The following is a 16,444-nucleotide window of genomic DNA, read 5'->3' as shown; positions in this document are numbered from 1 at the left end:
ATCCATGAAGGATCTTATGTTTACGGCAATATTAAAATCAATTGGGTAACTCACTGGTAACCAATGCAAGGACCTGAGCAATACAGTAATATGCTGTGAAAGACAAGTGTTCTAGTTGCAATGTAGGCAGCCGCAGTTATATTAGTAAGCACCTGCGCCATCTAGTGCACAGCCAGTGTATTGCCAGCAAAACAAAAGGAAACTTGTTTGCAAAGTGGCAGATCACTAGATGGCGTTGGCTTATTTCTATGAAGACACTGAATCGTTATGGGTGACGCTTACTTGATGCCAGGTACTTCACAGGACTTCGGTCGAGAAGACAGGATCGGAAACTGAAGCAGAGACAAGAGAAGTTAATAAACATCTGTCACCCAACGTGAACGCACACACACACACACACAAAAACAGACACTATCTTATTGCTAACTGGCAAATCCTAAACCCCACACCAATGACCTTCTCCAATGACTGGTGGTAAATGAATGCTATATTTTTCCTCTCCCACTCTCTCCTTACCTTCTTCGTGTCCCAGGGCTTCAGTAGCTGCTTCCTCTCATCCAGCATGTTCTCCTCTATGGGGGGCACTGGGTAGGGGTACACTGCACACAGACAGAGAGATACAGTTACAAGGACCGAGTTTAAAGGGCACTGTAAAAGGCTAAACAAAAATATTCTCGACCGTGGAACCAGATGGGTGAACTTCATCATGTTACTTGAACTTCTTAGCTAAAAGTCTAATAAGAGAAAGAAAACCACATCGTAGACACTGACTAACTCAGCATGAGAATTTGTTTTGAAGGGTCACCCCAGTCAAAGTGAAAAGAAATCAACATGAAAGTTAATAAAAACACATACTTCTGCCACCTTCAGCATCTGCCAATCCTGGAGAAAAAACAAAACAAAAAATAGTTTCATTTTCTAAGCTTTTACAATCTCCACCTGTAGGACCCAAGTTCTGGCATTGAGAAATATAATGGCTGTTGAATATACTGGATCAGGGCAGAAATATAATGGCTGCTGGATACACTGGATCACCAGTTCCACTCCGATAACAAAGGAGCAGTCTGTGAGATACAGAGTGTGAAAGACGGACATTGTTTTAACTTTGGGTCTCTGTAGGCAAGTATGGATATGGGAATACCCATGTGAATAATTCATGCTTCTGCTAAATTGTCATGTTTAGATGACTGACTGCTCCCCTGAGCTGATCTGGGGCCAGTTTATAGAGACTCTGATCCAGGGCAGGTTCTAGTCTCTCCTTGGGTTGAATGTCAATAAGTGTTTATTGAACAACCCTCTAGTGGGGAGAAAAATGGTGTGTCACAAAGCATCTGTCAGACATTGTTCCTTTACACATCATCCTTCATGAACCCTCCAGTTTAGAGGACGTTGCACGCATTATGAATCAGCGCTTTGTCATTGACATCGTACAAGATCAACACGCTCTGAAATTCCAAGTGTAGTTGCTGCCAATAGGTGCCAATGGGACGTGTTACAATCTAGAGAATTCTTGTTATTGGTTGGGATGCAGGGTAGTGCAGTTCACAACAGTAAATCTTTGTTATTTTCATGTGATCCCCAGATCAGCCCTCTGAGTTTCAGTCTCTCTGCAGTGTTAGGGGAGCCGGACTCACCGCTTCTCCTATTTTGGGGTGCCAGCCCTGGGCCGCAGTTGAAAGAGTCCTGGACATTGGGGTTCATGACGCTGGTGTGCAGTGCAGAGTCAGAGTTTGTTCTGAAGAGGAAAGCCATAAACATTTCCAGTGAATTCAGATTGCAAAAGCAGCAAGCCACCTCAAACCTTGCATGATGTTTGCAATCATTCTTATTGCAATTTTGTTTCATAATCTGTTTTTAAAAGGTGCTTTCACCTGAGTTCAGGAGCAGCCCTTCAGTTCTGTACATATGGTGCTTCATTAAAGAGCCAGCACCCTAGTGATCTGCCACTGCCTCAAGTTCTCTTGTTTTGCTGGCTGTACACTGCTGCAGACTAGCTGGTGCTTACTAATATATAGACACTTGGGCTGATCTAGCCAACGCTACATAGATCTATGGCCGGAAATTGAAACAGAAGAGCAGCTCCTTAATGTAGTCAAAGCACCTTTATTAAAACAAATAAATAAAATTAAAAAAACAGAACGAGTAATTGCTATAAGAATGACTCAAGAAACGCCATAAAAAGATAAGCGGAAGAGTATCAAGAAAAGGTTTTCAGTAAATGCAAGCAAATGTTGAAATTCATGTAGTCAAAGTGAATGATTCCACATTTCACATGGGGTTAAAACAGAACATTTGCCAGCACATTATAATAACCAATAGAGCAACATTTTGAATGTACAATTAGGCCCACGCTAACAGCAACTGACCTATAATCCTAACCACTCTGTCAAAATGAAATGCGCACTGTCAGCAGCTGCAGAATAGGAATGGACACTGTGCTGCTCAGAGTGACTTGAACAGTCAAGACCCTTTAATCTCAGGATTTCCTAAAGTAAAAAGCTTAGTCATCATTCGAACAATAACTTTAAAATGCCCAAGAGCCAACTGAAGTTACATAAACATGTACAGCAAGGTTGGTTATTGATGTCTGATGAAATAGAAAATCATAAAGGCCAAGGCATGTTTAGTATGGCACAGACTACGATCAGCAGAAATCACTTATCTGAACAGATTTGGATTAGTACTCAGATTCTGGATTCATTAAATACAGACTGATATACCCGGGGGTGCTCTAGCTGGCTGTCTCTAGGATAGAAAGTAGGATGAGTAGACTTGGGGAAAGAACATTCTTTTAAATGAATCAACAGTTAAATCATCTGCTAAACCAGGAGCATTCACCAGGAGACATGTCTCTAAGCATGGCAGTGTGTGCAGACCATGCTCTCTCCTGCAGCAATGCTGGCTTTCTGTTCACACACACACCTCATTGCGGTCAGAGCACCAGGACTGATCTGGATACACTACGGTGCTCAAAAGAGAAATATCCTGGCGAACAAGTGGAGAAATCATGACCCATAATTCATAAATACAAATAGAAAAAAAAAACATATAGTGCTGTGATACAGACCACGTGGGATTCAGATCAGGGAATGCGTTTCTTGTGAACAGTGTTCTGCAAAGTTCCCCTTTTCTCTCACCGAGGTGGGGAATTATCCTTTAACCACAAACAAAATAGCTTCACCTGTTGAGAGCGGAGGAAGGCAGTCTGAACAATTGTCCTTTGTCCATTGGAAAGTTGCTGGGCCATTGCAAATTCCTTTGTGATTAACAGAAACAGGGCGTTAAGTGATTGGATCAGTGGAAAGGCAATTAGGAAATGGATTCCTGAAAAGAGATTCTGCCTGGGCAACATATTCAAAGTATGTTTTACTGACTTCAGTTTTCATCCGATTAGTGACTGACCAATAAATCAATTTCACACGACACACAGCAGTTGTGGTGCAGCATCAGATCCCATTTTCATGCTTCTCTGTGCTTTACAATGCTAACCTACACCTCTCTGTGCTCTACAATGCTTACCTTTGCTTCACCATACCTCTGTGCTTTACTAGGCTTACCTATGCTTTACCATACTGCTCTGGGCTTCACAAGGCTTGCTTATGCTTTACCATACCTCTCTGTGCTTTACAATGTCTACCTGTGCTTTACCATATTTCTCTGTGCTTTACAATGCTTCCCTATGCTTTACCATACCTCTCTGTGCTTTACAATGCTTCCCTATGCGTTACCATACCTCTCTGTGCTTTACAATGCTTACCTATGCGTTACCATACCTCTCTGTGCTTTACAATGCTTACGTCTGCTTTACTATACCTCTCTGGGATTTACAATGCTTTATAACACTGTGGGAAACTTTCATAAGGATACGCAGCTGTGTACTATATGGTGCTGGCACTTACTAATATAAAAACATTGGCTGATCAAGCCTAAGTTATACACATGAATGTCTTTCACAGGACACTAAACTAAAGAGCAGCTCATGAACTCAGCTCAATCCACTTTAAGAATAACTGCAAAAAAAACACACATTCAAATGACACCATGAAGGGGATAGGGACAATCATTTCAATCTACTTTCATTTTTGTCCAGTTGTATGAAGGAAGTTGGACTTTACAGGATAGGGTGTCCATTCTGACTGCTGCACCCTGAGTCTACTTCTAAGCCCTCTGCTTTATTCAACACCAATGAGATGAAAACGCAAGTGTGTTCTCAATGAGATGAAAACGCAAGTGTGTTCTCAATGAGATGAAAACGCAAGTGTGTTCCCAAGACACGAAAACGCAAGTGTGTTCCCAAGACACATTTCAGGTAACCATTTCTTAATTACTTTTACTAGATGCTTCTAAATCAGACAGGCTGATCGCAAAATTCAAAAACGAGGAAAGACTGAGAGACGGGAGCAAGAGGAAAAAGTTCTCCTGTCAAAGAGAAGAGAGGAGCAGGAAATGAGAAGAAGAAGAAAATATAAGAGGAGACATCCTGATGCGCTGGCGTGAAGCAGACCGTTCATCTTCCACTGCTCAGTCCTCAAGCGGGAACTGAAGCAACGATAAACTCTGTCCCCGCAGCTGAGAACTGAAGACCAACACGCTGCTTTGAAGTTACACCCCCACGCCGCTTAGCCAAACCCATTTTGTGCAAAAACCTTATTTCTGCAAATTCCAAACTTGTGTCCTGTGATAACAGGTACAACTTTGATAAATGCCCTAAAGGCTCCCATTCACAGCAACGCACCACCAGCTGCTAAGTCAGATTCTGCTTAATCAAATGCGTGCAACCTTTAATCTGTCTCCCTGCAACATCCTGTCCAGTCTATGAAAAATAAAACAGCACATTTGTTCTACGTGACACTTCTACCTGATGTCTTTCTTACATCCACTCGTTGCAGAGTGTTGCAGGGGAACGGGTTAATGATTACACTCTGGTGTACCAGCTGCACTTAGAGAGGAGACATGTTTGAGGACCAAGACTAGGATGCTGTTTGTTTAAGGAACCAGGAGAATATGACCAGCAGAGGTTAAAGAGCAACTGGACTAGCAGAAAGCAACAGTAGCCAGACAGACAACAGAATAGCAGAAGAAAGCAACATAAGGATATGTTCCTTTGACAGCTCATTAGAACAGGTGACCTGCATTACAAAGAGGGTTTGTTTCTCGTCTCTTACCTTCTCCAGCTGGTATCGGGAGGCGGTGATAAATACGCTGAGCTGTAGGGGGAGCTGTCAATCTGAATCACAGCAGTTAAGGGCAATGCAGGGACTAGAACAATAGCCGATCATTAAAACAAGCCTACTGAATTCTCATACAAATAAAATACATATAAAAACACTGGTGATCAAAACTCTGGTGGACCAGCCTTGAAACAGAATGATGGGGGATGGGACATTTATTGTACCATTTACTGCCCGCAGATTTAGAACCTAAAAGTTTACAAACGAGAGGAGGCCATTCTCACAATTCTCTGTGTAAAAAAAGTGCCTCCTATTTTCTGTTCTGAATGCCCCTTTATCTAATCTCCATTTGTGACCCCTGGTCCTTATTTCTTTTTTCAGGTAAAAAATGTCCACTGGGTCGACATTGTCAATACCTTTTAGAATTGTGAATGCTTGAATCAGATCACTGCGTAGTCTTCTTTGTTCAAGACTGAATAGATTCAATTACTTTAGCCTGTCTGCGTATGTCATGCCTTTTAAACCCAGAACAATTCTGGTCGCTCTTCTTTGCACTCTTTCTACAGCAGCAATATCCTTTTTGTAGCGAGGTGACCACAAATGAACACAATATTCTAGGTGAGGTCTTACTAATGCATTGTAAAGTTTTAACATTACTTCCCTTGATTTAAATTCAACATTTTTCACTACATATCCGAGCATCTTGTTGGCCTTTTTTATAGCTTCCCCACATTGTCTAGATGAAGACATTGCTGAGTCAACATAAACTCCGAGGTCTTTTTCATAGATTCCTTTTTCAATTTCAGTATCTCCCATATGGTATTTATAATGCACATTTTTATTACCTGCATGCAGTACCTTACACTTTTCTCTATTAAATGTCATTTGCCATGTGTCTGTCCAGTTCTGAATGCTGTCTAGATCATTTTGAATGACCTTTGCTGCTGGCACTCCTATTTTTGTGTCGTCTGCAAATTTAACAAGTTTGCTTACTATACCAGAATCTAAGTCATTAATGAAGATTAGGAATAGCAGAGGATCTAATACTGATCCCTGTGGTAAAACACTGGTTACCTCGCTCCATTTTGAGGTTTCTCCTCTAATCAGTACTTTCTGTTTTCCACATGTTAACCACTCCCTAATCCATGTGCATGCATTTACTTTAATCCCTACTGCATTCAGTTTGAGAATTAATCTTTTATGCGGGACTTTGTCAAAAGCTTTCTGGAAATCTAAATAAACCATGCCATTTGCTTTGCAATTATCCATTGTCGATGTTGCATCCTCAAAAAAACCAAGCAGGTTAGTTAGACACGATCTCCCTTTCCTAAAACCATGCTGACTGTCTCCCAGGATACTGTTACCATATAGGTAATTTTCCATTTTGGATCTTATTATAGTTTCCATAAGTTTACATATAATAGAAGTCAGGCTTATTGGTCTGTAGTTACCTGGTTCGGTTTTGTCTCCCTTTTTGTGGATCGGTATTATGTTTGCAATTCTCCAGTCTGTCGGTACAACCCCTGTGTCAAGAGACTGTTGCATGATCTTGGTTAGCGGTCTGTAAATAACTTCTTTCATTTCTTTGAGTACTATTGGGAGGATCTCATCCGGCCCAGGGGATTTGTTTAAGAGCTCCTAGTCCCTTTAACCCTTCTGCCTCTGTTATGCTAAAGTTATTTAAAACTAGATAGGAACAGGTCGACATGTGGGGCATGTTGTCCGTCTCCTCCTTTGTAAAAACTTGTCAAAAGTAATCATTTAATGTATTTGCTATTTTTTTCTCTTCATCTATGATTTTGCCATTTGTATCTCAAACATTTTACCTCCTCTGAATGTTCGCTTGCTGTTATATTGGAAACACTTTTTGGAATTGGTTTTAGCTCCCTTAGCAATGCTCATTTCTATCTCTCTCTTGGCCTTTCTAACTTCCTTTTTGACTTGTGTTTGCAGTTCCAAGTACTCTTTCTGTGTACTTTGTTCTTGGTCCCTTTAAACGCTCTGTAAAAGTGCCTTTTTTCTCGGAATTTATATATATATATATATATATATATATATATATATATATATATATATATATATATATATATAGACATGCTCAAATTTGTTGGTACCCTTACAGCTCATTGAAATAATGCTTCATTCCTCCTGAAAAGTGATGAAATTAAAAGCTATTTTATCATGTATACTTGCATGCCTTTGGTATGTCATAGAATAAAGCAAAGAAGCTGTGAAAAGAGATGAATTATTGCTTATTCTACAAAGATATTCTAAAATGGCCTGGACACATTTGTTGGTACCCCTTAGAAAAGATAATAAATAATTGGATTATAGTGATATTTCAAACTAATTAGTTTCTTTAATTAGTATCACACATGTCTCCAATCTTGTAATCAGTCATTCAGCCTATTTAAATGGAGAAAAGTAGTCACTGTGCTGTTTGGTATCATTGTGTGCACAACACTGAACATGGACCAGAGAAAGCAAAGGAGAGAGTTGTCTGAGGAGATCAGAAAGAAAATAATAGACAAGCATGGTAAAGGTAAAGGCTACAAGACCATCTCCAAGCAGCTTGATGTTCCTGTGACAACAGTTGCAAATATTATTAAGAAGTTAAGGTCCATGGAACTGTAGCCAACCTCCCTGGGCGCGGCCGCAAGAGGAAAATCGACCCCAGATTGAACAGAAGGATAGTGCGAATGGTAGAAAAAGAACCAAGGATAACTGCCAAAGAGATACAAGCTGAACTCCAAGGTGAAGGTACGTCAGTTTCTGATCGCACCATCCGTCGCTTTTTGAGCGAAAGTGGGCTCCATGGAAGAAGACCCAGGAGGACTCCACTTTTGAAAGAAAAACATAAAAAAGCCAGACTGGAATTTGCTAAAATGCATATTGACAAGCCACAATCCTTCTGGGAGAATGTCCTTTGGACAGATGAGTCAAAACTGGAGCTTTTTGGCAAGTCACATCAACTCTATGTTCACAGACGAAAAAATGAAGCTTTCAAAGAAAAGAACACCATACCTACAGTGAAACATGGAGGAGGCTCGGTTATGTTTTGGGGCTGCTTTGCTGCGCCTGGCACAGGGTGCCTTGAATCTGTGCAGGGCACAATGAAATCTCAAGACTATCAAGGCATTCTGGAGCGAAACGTACTGCCCAGTGTCAGAAAGCTCTGTCTCAGTCGCAGGTCATGGGTCCTCCAACAGGATAATGACCCAAAACACACAGCTAAAAGCACCCAAGAATGGATAAGAACAAAACATTGGACTATTCTGAAGTGGCCTTCTGATCTGAATCCTATCGAACATCTATGGAAAGAGCTGAAACTTGCAGTCTGGAGAAGGCACCCATCAAACCTGAGACAGCTGGAGCAGTTTGCTCAGGAAGAGTGGGCCAAACTACCTGTTAACAGGTGCAGAAGTCTCATTGAGAGCTACAGAAAACGTTTGATTGCAGTGATTGCCTCTAAAGGTTGTGCAACAAAATATTAGGTTAGCGGTCCCATCATTTTTGTCCATGCCATTTTCATTTGTTTTTTTATTTACAATATTATGTTGAATAAAAAATCAAAAGCAAAGTCTGATTTCTATTAAATATGGAATAAACAATGGTGGATGCCAATTACTTTTGTCAGTTTCAAGTTATTTCAGAGAAAATTGTGCATTCTTCGTTTTTTGTGGAGGGGTACCAACAAATTTGAGCACGTCTGTGTATATATATATATATATATATATATATATATATATATATATATATATTTTAAGATCTATTAAACCATTTTGGCAATTTTGTTTTAGATTTAGATTTCTCTACTTTTGGGATATAATTGTTTTGTGCCTCTAGTACTACATTTTAAAAAAATAGCCATTGTTTATCCATGGATGTTTTGTCCATTATTCTGACCCACATTGATTCTGTGTTGTTTTTGTCTTCCAGATTTAACACCTGGGCTTCTAGACTATTTCTTATGTATAGCGCTACCCCTCCGCCTCTTCTGCCCTACCAGTCTTTCCTATACAGTGCATACCCACTAATATTATATTCGTCTATCACTCTCGGATAACCAAGTTTCTGTAAGACCGATCACATTGTAGTTACTTGTTAGTACAGTAGCTTCAAGTTCTAACATTTTGTTTCTGAAATTTCCAGCATTTAGATAAATACATTTAATGTCTGTCTTACATGAGTTGCTGCCCTTGTTTTGATGTAGTTTCCCTTCTGTTTTTTTGTTGATTTCTCCCCCTTCCTTTCTAGTTTAAATGCTTCTGAACCTCCTTGATGATCCTTTCTCAGAGTAGATTGGTTCCCTTTTAATTTAAGTGCAGTCCGTCCCTCCTATATAATCCTTGTTGTAGAATGCGGTCCAATGTTCAAGGAAGGTGAAGCCTTCCTGTGTGCACCACGATTTCAGCCATGCATATAGAGGATTTAATTTCCAGCTGTCCGTATGCTCCTTTGCAAGGTGCTCGCAGTATCCCAGGAAATACCTTCCTAGATCTCTGATTTAATGCAATGCAGAATGACTGTGCTACAGTTGTACTTAGTTTTACCCCAAAACATGTGGTATCAGTATATACATTAGTGCTGCACAAAATCATGATTTGATAATTATGATTAAGCTCTCCACATTAATCAGGTGCTGACAATCAGGCGAGGGTCATTGCTGTTGACTGGGCTGATGTACCATTCCACACGAAATGAGTGAAAACAGCTGCGTGGGTTTGTGATGATCGCTGCTTTTCTTAGACTCTGGGGAGAACAGCGATCCACACAAACCCAAGCAGCTGTTTCTGCACGTGTTTCACTCTGAATGGTAAATTAGCAGCAATGACCCTCGCCAGCACCTGATTTCCGTAGAGAGCTCAATCCATATAATATTCCCAGGCAAGTTTCATTCAATTCAGACCTATCCCTCACACCCGTGCTCCTGCAGGAAGGATACTTGCCGGCGGTAGTGCCGCAGGGGAGGCATGAGCCGGCGATCCCGGGGCGCTCTGTCCAGCAGGCCATGGTGCCGTGCGCCGCGAGCTGAATCCAGGTTTAAATGGAAAGGGCCCTGCTTACACAATGGAGAGAGGAAACAGTCAGAAGCGCCACAGCAGTTTCCACCCCATGGTTTTACTAAGCAGAAGTTTACCATGGTTTGCCATGTTGTTAAATATGCTTCACCAAACCTCTTCACAATGCAAGGATGGAAACAAGTCTCCCATTGCACAGCAGTTGATCCATTTCTGGTTTTACTAGATTAGTGACACACCTGAGCTTGTTACCTGTACACACTGTATTAAAATCCTGGAATGGGTGAAACTGCTATACAATAGGGGTGTTATTTATATCCCTGTCATGCTTACCTATGCTTTGCCATACCTCGATGGGCTTTACAACACTTATGCTTTACCATACTTCCACTGTGCTTCAGTACACTTTGATTTTACTAAGGGAAACTTTTATAAGATTCAGCCTCCCTATTGGTCTGTGGTGCAGGGAGGCATCTGCTGCATGCTTTACCACTACTGCTAGTCTGAATTCATAATACACCACTTGCTATATTGCTGGTGTCAAGATCCAATACATACTGTACACACTATACTGAGGACACAGAAACATCAGCAAACAAATACTGTGGTCATGACCCCCTCGGGGACCCCCGCGCTTTCCTGACTGTACGACTCACCCTACACACCAACACAGCCGTACCTTTACCAGGGGAGACCATCGGGGACCTCCGCGCTTTCCTGACTGTACGACTCACCCTACACACCAACACAGCCGTGCCTTTACCAGGGGAGACCCTCGGGGACCCCCGCGCCTTCCTGACTGTACGACTCACCCTACACACCACACAGCCGTGCCTTTACCAGGGGACACCCTTGGGGACCCCTGCGCTTTAACTCCACTCAGACCCCTTGTTAACTGAATATCTCATTACCCCTGGGGCCGATTTTTTTCAAAACTGCTGGATTACATTTAACCAGACAACAAATAATCACAATTATGAAATCCTGTTTTTTGAATAGGCTAGTTCTTAATGGTTTATTTATTTATTTATTTATTTATTTATTTAAAGAGGCCTTATTTATGAAATAACCTAATTTAATAAAATAAAGATGATCATGGTAAATGACCAATACACAACTTTATTTATTTATTTATTTTAACAAAATCTAAATCACTTTTAATGTTAGTGCACATATAATGCATGCAAATAATGGTTATTTTATGTATGTCTACTTAGCAGAAATTCAATAACTAAATCTAAATTGAACAAAAATAACACTTTTGAAAAAAGGACGTGTTTTGAGACATCTTCATCGTCTTCCTCGTCGGTCGGGAGTCCAGCATCTCTCAGACGAGCTTTAAGGAGGCGTGTGCGTATGCTTTTTTATTAAAGCTATACCACTAAATAAGTGTTTTGCTTTTTGCTTGCATGGATAGAAAACTTAAATAAATACATAAATATTATATTCTAACACTATTTGGACACAGTGTGTGTTTGCTATGACAATAAACAAATTATCGCTGTTCTATGATCATTTAAAAGCTAAATCCACCTCTGCAGTAGGATCACAATAATCCTGGTATTTTAGATCAAAGTAATCGTGATCTCCTCTTTAAATTCTGAAAACCCCAATTGCAAGACTTAACCGTGATTAAAAGCGAGATTGGATTACCAAAACGAAATCCGGATCACAATAATCCAGTTCGCATTTTGAAGTTTTGAAAAACCCAATTGCACAATATAATCCAGATCAAAACGAGGAAATCTGATTACCAAAGTTTTGAAAACCCGGCCCCTAGAGAGATTACAGGTGTCGCTTACCTGGAATTCGCTGGTGCTGTTCCCGATCTGGTTGACATTAGGAAGGGAACCCCCATAGTAGGTGCCTTGACACCGGGCCAGCCGCACCTTCTGGGCTTGTAACTGAAGACAAAACGGAGAAAACAATCAAATCAAACACAAAGGCTCTGATTCAACTGTCTTCCAGACCAGTCAATCTCTAGAATGCAATGGCACACAACGTACTTGAATTATTAAAGATCCATGTGTAAAGTGTGTATGTGGGAGTAAGGCTGGCAGGGATAGGGTTAATTCTGTCCCTGCCAGCAATCACAGGAGTGGCTACTCCCCAATTAGGTAACTGAGTGCTAATTGGGGAGTGGCCACATGTACAAAAGGGAAGCAAAATCCGTTAGCCCCTTTCACACTGGCACTCCTACACGGGTCCGGACCTGGGTTCTGGCTTCCCAGGTCACAATCTCGTGTAGTGTGACACCATGTGCCTCAGGATGTGGGTCGACGTGCTTTGACCTGGGCTGAACGAGACATTCGTGAGCCAATGCAATAACAAACAGCCATGCCTGTGTGAAGGTTTCACTGCCACAAGCAACATTTCTGTTTATTCTGTTTAGCCATACTTTTGTTGATTGAGACACAGCATGTACCAGATTGAGGGACTTCCAAGGGTCATAGGGGGTACGCAGGACGACTCAGAAGTGCACAAATAAAAATGAAAGTACGAGTTTATAATGATCTTGAATTTTTTAATGGTAGTCCCTTTGGATCATTCTTAGTAATTAATTATAGTTTTATCTTGAGGTTAATGTTTTTCATATTGCAAACATTTTAAAAGGCACACAATTATGCTGAGGTGGGAAGTAAATAGTAACGTGATAAACATTTACAGTGCAGGCTATTTTGTATTATGTATAAGGACTTTTCCCAATAGAAAGCGAAAGATTCCTAAATACTACCTTTTAATTCTTTACATCCAAGTTTTAAGAATGAAGCTTACTGTTTGGTTTTCTGTCTCAGCAATTTATCAGTCTCAGACCGTTGTGTAAAATTATATATTTAATAAACGGGAGAAAAAAGAAAAGTGTTAGCCAGATTATTCTGCCTTTTATTGCAACTGTGAAACCATTCAGTGAGCGAAAATTGTAAAGGGTACTTTAGCTGAAACCTCCCGACAGAAGGGGTACGGTTTCAAAAAAAGGTTGAAAACCCGAGTTAAGTAAGCAAAGTGTTACCTAACAATAACCAACCGAGTGCGTTTTAAAACATGCGGTGCCCACCCACTGATAAGAACATAAGAAAGTTTACAAACGAGAGGAGGCCATTCGGCCCATCTTGCTCGTTTAGTTGTTAGTAGCTTATTGATCCCAGAATCTCATCAAGCAGCTTCTTGAAGGATCCCGGGGTGTCAGCTTCAACAACATTTCTCTCAGCAGAGTGCAAAACTTAATGATGTTTGCTAATCATTAATCATGTTTGCTAGCAATCATTGTTTAGCAGGGCGGTTTATGAATAGGACGTCACTTATTTAATAGCCTACATGGATAATCTCATGCATGGCAGCTTTCACAACTTGATGTCAGGGTTCTAATGAACACAGTGTCTCACCGATGGACAAACAGTGAACAAAAAAACACGCCCATATCACCTTAAACCGTGTGAACTTGGTAATCCTGGTATAGAAAAATGGTTGCAGTTTCAAAACCGTGGCAGTTTATACCGCGGATTACCGTAAAACCGGTATACCGTGACATCCCTAATTGATAACAAGGATATATTAATGTCAAAGTAATATAACAGTGCGATATGAGCTGTGCATCCACAGCCCATTCAGAGCAGACAGCACTGTATTCAAGCAGTACTGATGAAGCCTGCAGTGACAGGGATACAGTGCAGACGCTCATACCTCTCCTACAGCTCTAGAAATCCGCTCACGCAGTTGTGATGAAACTTGGTATTAAGATTACTTCTCATAGGCGATATAGGGGTGTCTCTTGCACTCTTTTCATGCTGCTCTTCTCTTTGAAGGAACGCAGGTGACACATGCGACTCGCTCTGGGAGTTTGAGCCCTTGTAGGAAAAACAATTCTGTGTTTTCAATGTTAATTCCTTCATGCGACTATCAGCTTGGCCGCCTGTGTAGCATTTGAGTATCTGCAAGCTTCAAATAAATGACCATTACGAAATTCCAATTCACCTTCACCATAATGTGTGCATGCAGTGTGGAGTCGTGGTTAGGGCTCTGGACTCTTGACCGGAGGGTTGTGGGTTCAATCCCAGGTGGGGGGACACTGCTGCTGTACCCTTGAGCAAGGTACTTTACCTAGATTGCTCCAGTAAAGACACAACTGTATAAATGGGTAATTGTATGTAAAAATAATGTGATATCGTGTAACAATGGTAAGTTGCCCTGGATAAGCACGTCTGCTAAGAAATAAATAATAATAATAATAATAATAATATAGGGACATGTGGTGGCAATCAATAGCTCCTAGTGGAGATTCACTGGAAGCACCATGTACTTGAGGGGCTCACACTAAGTCATAAAGTGGATTTTTATATCACCCTGAGATGTGTAATATAATAAACACATTCTGAAGCACTTTTACAATGTGTCCTTCAAGCCAGCCCTGCAGATATTATAGACTGTGCCTGCCAACTGTGCAGACAAGCTTCAATAAAGGAGGGAGGGGAGGGGGGTGGGGAGGCTGTTTAACTTCATCAACCTCGGAACTCATGCAAACATGCCCCGGACTGCCCTGAGGGGCAAATAACTGCTTGAGCTAATAAAAAAACAATTAAATAAACAAGCTTAGTGACAGTATTTTATTACTGTGCGTTTGGAAATTAAATGAAAGGTCTAAGGTGACTAGAGGACACTGTAACTTTGTAAAAACATCAAACTAGCAAGTGCTGGTGGTGCAGCTGCTCAGCCTTCTATGGCAATGCAGCAGTCACTCTGCAAAAGTAAGTGCAATGTGGCTCTGGGGTGAAGTGAATGGAAGCACAAAGGAAGCTGCAATGGGATGAGAATGGCATTGCTATAACAGTACCTCTGTCAGTGTAAACATTTATATTATGGCTTCCAGTTATCACAAGAAACCTTAACCAATACACACTGCTGGTAATCTATTGCAGAAATATGGGGCCATATTATCAGTACCAGTATGCACAAGAACAAACAACAATGTGGCTCTAGAGGTTAGAGCCGAGGAGGGACTGGAAGGGAGGGAAGCAGCGTGGCTCTAGTGGAGCTGAGGAGGGACTGGGAAGGAGGGAAGCAGTGTGGCTCTAGTGGTTAGAGCGGAGGAGGGACTGGGAGGGAGGGAGGCAGCGTGGCTCTAGTGGAGCTGAGGAGGGACTGGGAAGGAGGGAGGCAGCGTGGCTCTAGTGGTTAGAGCGGAGGAGGGACTGGGAGGGAGGGAGGCAGCGTGGCTCTAGTGGTTAGAGCAGAGGAGGGACTGGGAAGGAGGGAAACAGCGTGGCTCTAGTGGTTAGAGCCGAGGAGGGACTGGGAAGGAGGGAGGCAGCGTGGCTCTAGTGGTTAGAGCCGAGGAGGGACTGGGAAGGAGGGAGGCAGCGTGGCTCTAGTGGTTAGAGCCGAGGAGGGACTGGGAAGGAGGGAGGCAGCGTGGCTCTAGTGGTTAGAGCCGAGGAGGGACTGGGAAGGAGGGAGGCAGCGTGGCTCTAGTGGTTAGAGCGGAGGAGGGACTGGGAAGGAGGGAGGCAGCGTGGCTCTAGTGGTTAGAGCGGAGGAGGGACTGGGAAGGAGGGAGGCAGCGTGGCTCTAGTGGTTAGAGCGGAGGAGGGACTGGGAAGGAGGGAGGCAGCGTGGCTCTAGTGGTTAGAGCGGAGGAGGGACTGGGAAGGAGGGAGGCAGCGTGGCTCTAGTGGTTAGAGCCGAGGAGGGACTGGGAAGGAGGGAGGCAGCGTGGCTCTAGTGGTTAGAGCCGAGGAGGGACTGGGAAGGAGGGAGGCAGCGTGGCTCTAGTGGTTAGAGCGGAGGAGGGACTGGGAAGGAGGGAGGCAGCGTGGCTCTAGTGGTTAGAGCGGAGGAGGGACTGGGAAGGAGGGAGGCAGCGTGGCTCTAGTGGTTAGAGCGGAGGAGGGACTGGGAGGGAGGGAGGCAGCGTGGCTCTAATGGTTAGAGCTGAGGAGGGAAGCAGTGTGGCTCTAGTGGTTAGTGGCAGTATACCTTTTTAAACCGAAGTTCTAGAAAGCAGCACAGAGAAATATATTTGGACTCAATTATCCAATCTAACCCAAAAGCAAAGTGCTGTGGAGATGTGACAGATGGTCCTTAGGAACCTCCTAGTGAAACCCAACAGGCACCAGGTTTAAGACAGCCTCAATCCGTCCAACATTCTTCTTAAAAGCTGTTTCATGTACCACAGCTTCTCAAACCTCAGCTGTACGGCTGTGAGCTAAGCCTCCAAATAGCAATCGATTAATTGCACACACAAAATCAAATAGTTCG

At 42.3% G+C, this 16,444-nt stretch overlaps 1 protein-coding gene across 3 annotated transcripts in view; it reads right to left on the bottom strand.

The window, feature by feature from the left end:
* Positions 1-16,444, bottom strand: part of LOC117965087 (CREB-regulated transcription coactivator 2-like) — a 30,653-nt gene that overhangs the window by 10,892 nt on the left and 3,317 nt on the right. The window contains exons 2-9 of one of the 3 annotated variants that reach the window (XM_059006440.1): positions 11,995-12,096; positions 10,117-10,233; positions 5,166-5,227; positions 3,182-3,256; positions 1,635-1,735; positions 856-882; positions 517-599; positions 283-332 (exon numbers count right to left, since the gene is read on the bottom strand). In XM_059006440.1, coding sequence (XP_058862423.1) covers positions 283-332; positions 517-599; positions 856-882; positions 1,635-1,735; positions 3,182-3,256; positions 5,166-5,227; positions 10,117-10,233; positions 11,995-12,096 — 617 coding nt within the window. The remainder of the gene's footprint in view (positions 1-282; positions 333-516; positions 600-855; positions 883-1,634; positions 1,736-3,181; positions 3,257-5,165; positions 5,228-10,116; positions 10,234-11,994; positions 12,097-16,444) is intronic. The other 2 variants (XM_059006441.1, XM_059006442.1) reach the window with 2 other exon arrangements.

The sequence above is a fragment of the Acipenser ruthenus genome, chromosome 32 (genome assembly GCF_902713425.1).
Source record: "Acipenser ruthenus chromosome 32, fAciRut3.2 maternal haplotype, whole genome shotgun sequence".
Lineage (NCBI taxonomy): Eukaryota > Metazoa > Chordata > Actinopteri > Acipenseriformes > Acipenseridae > Acipenser > Acipenser ruthenus.
Note: the sequence above shows the minus strand (reverse complement) of the source record. Positions and strands in the feature narration are given on the sequence as shown.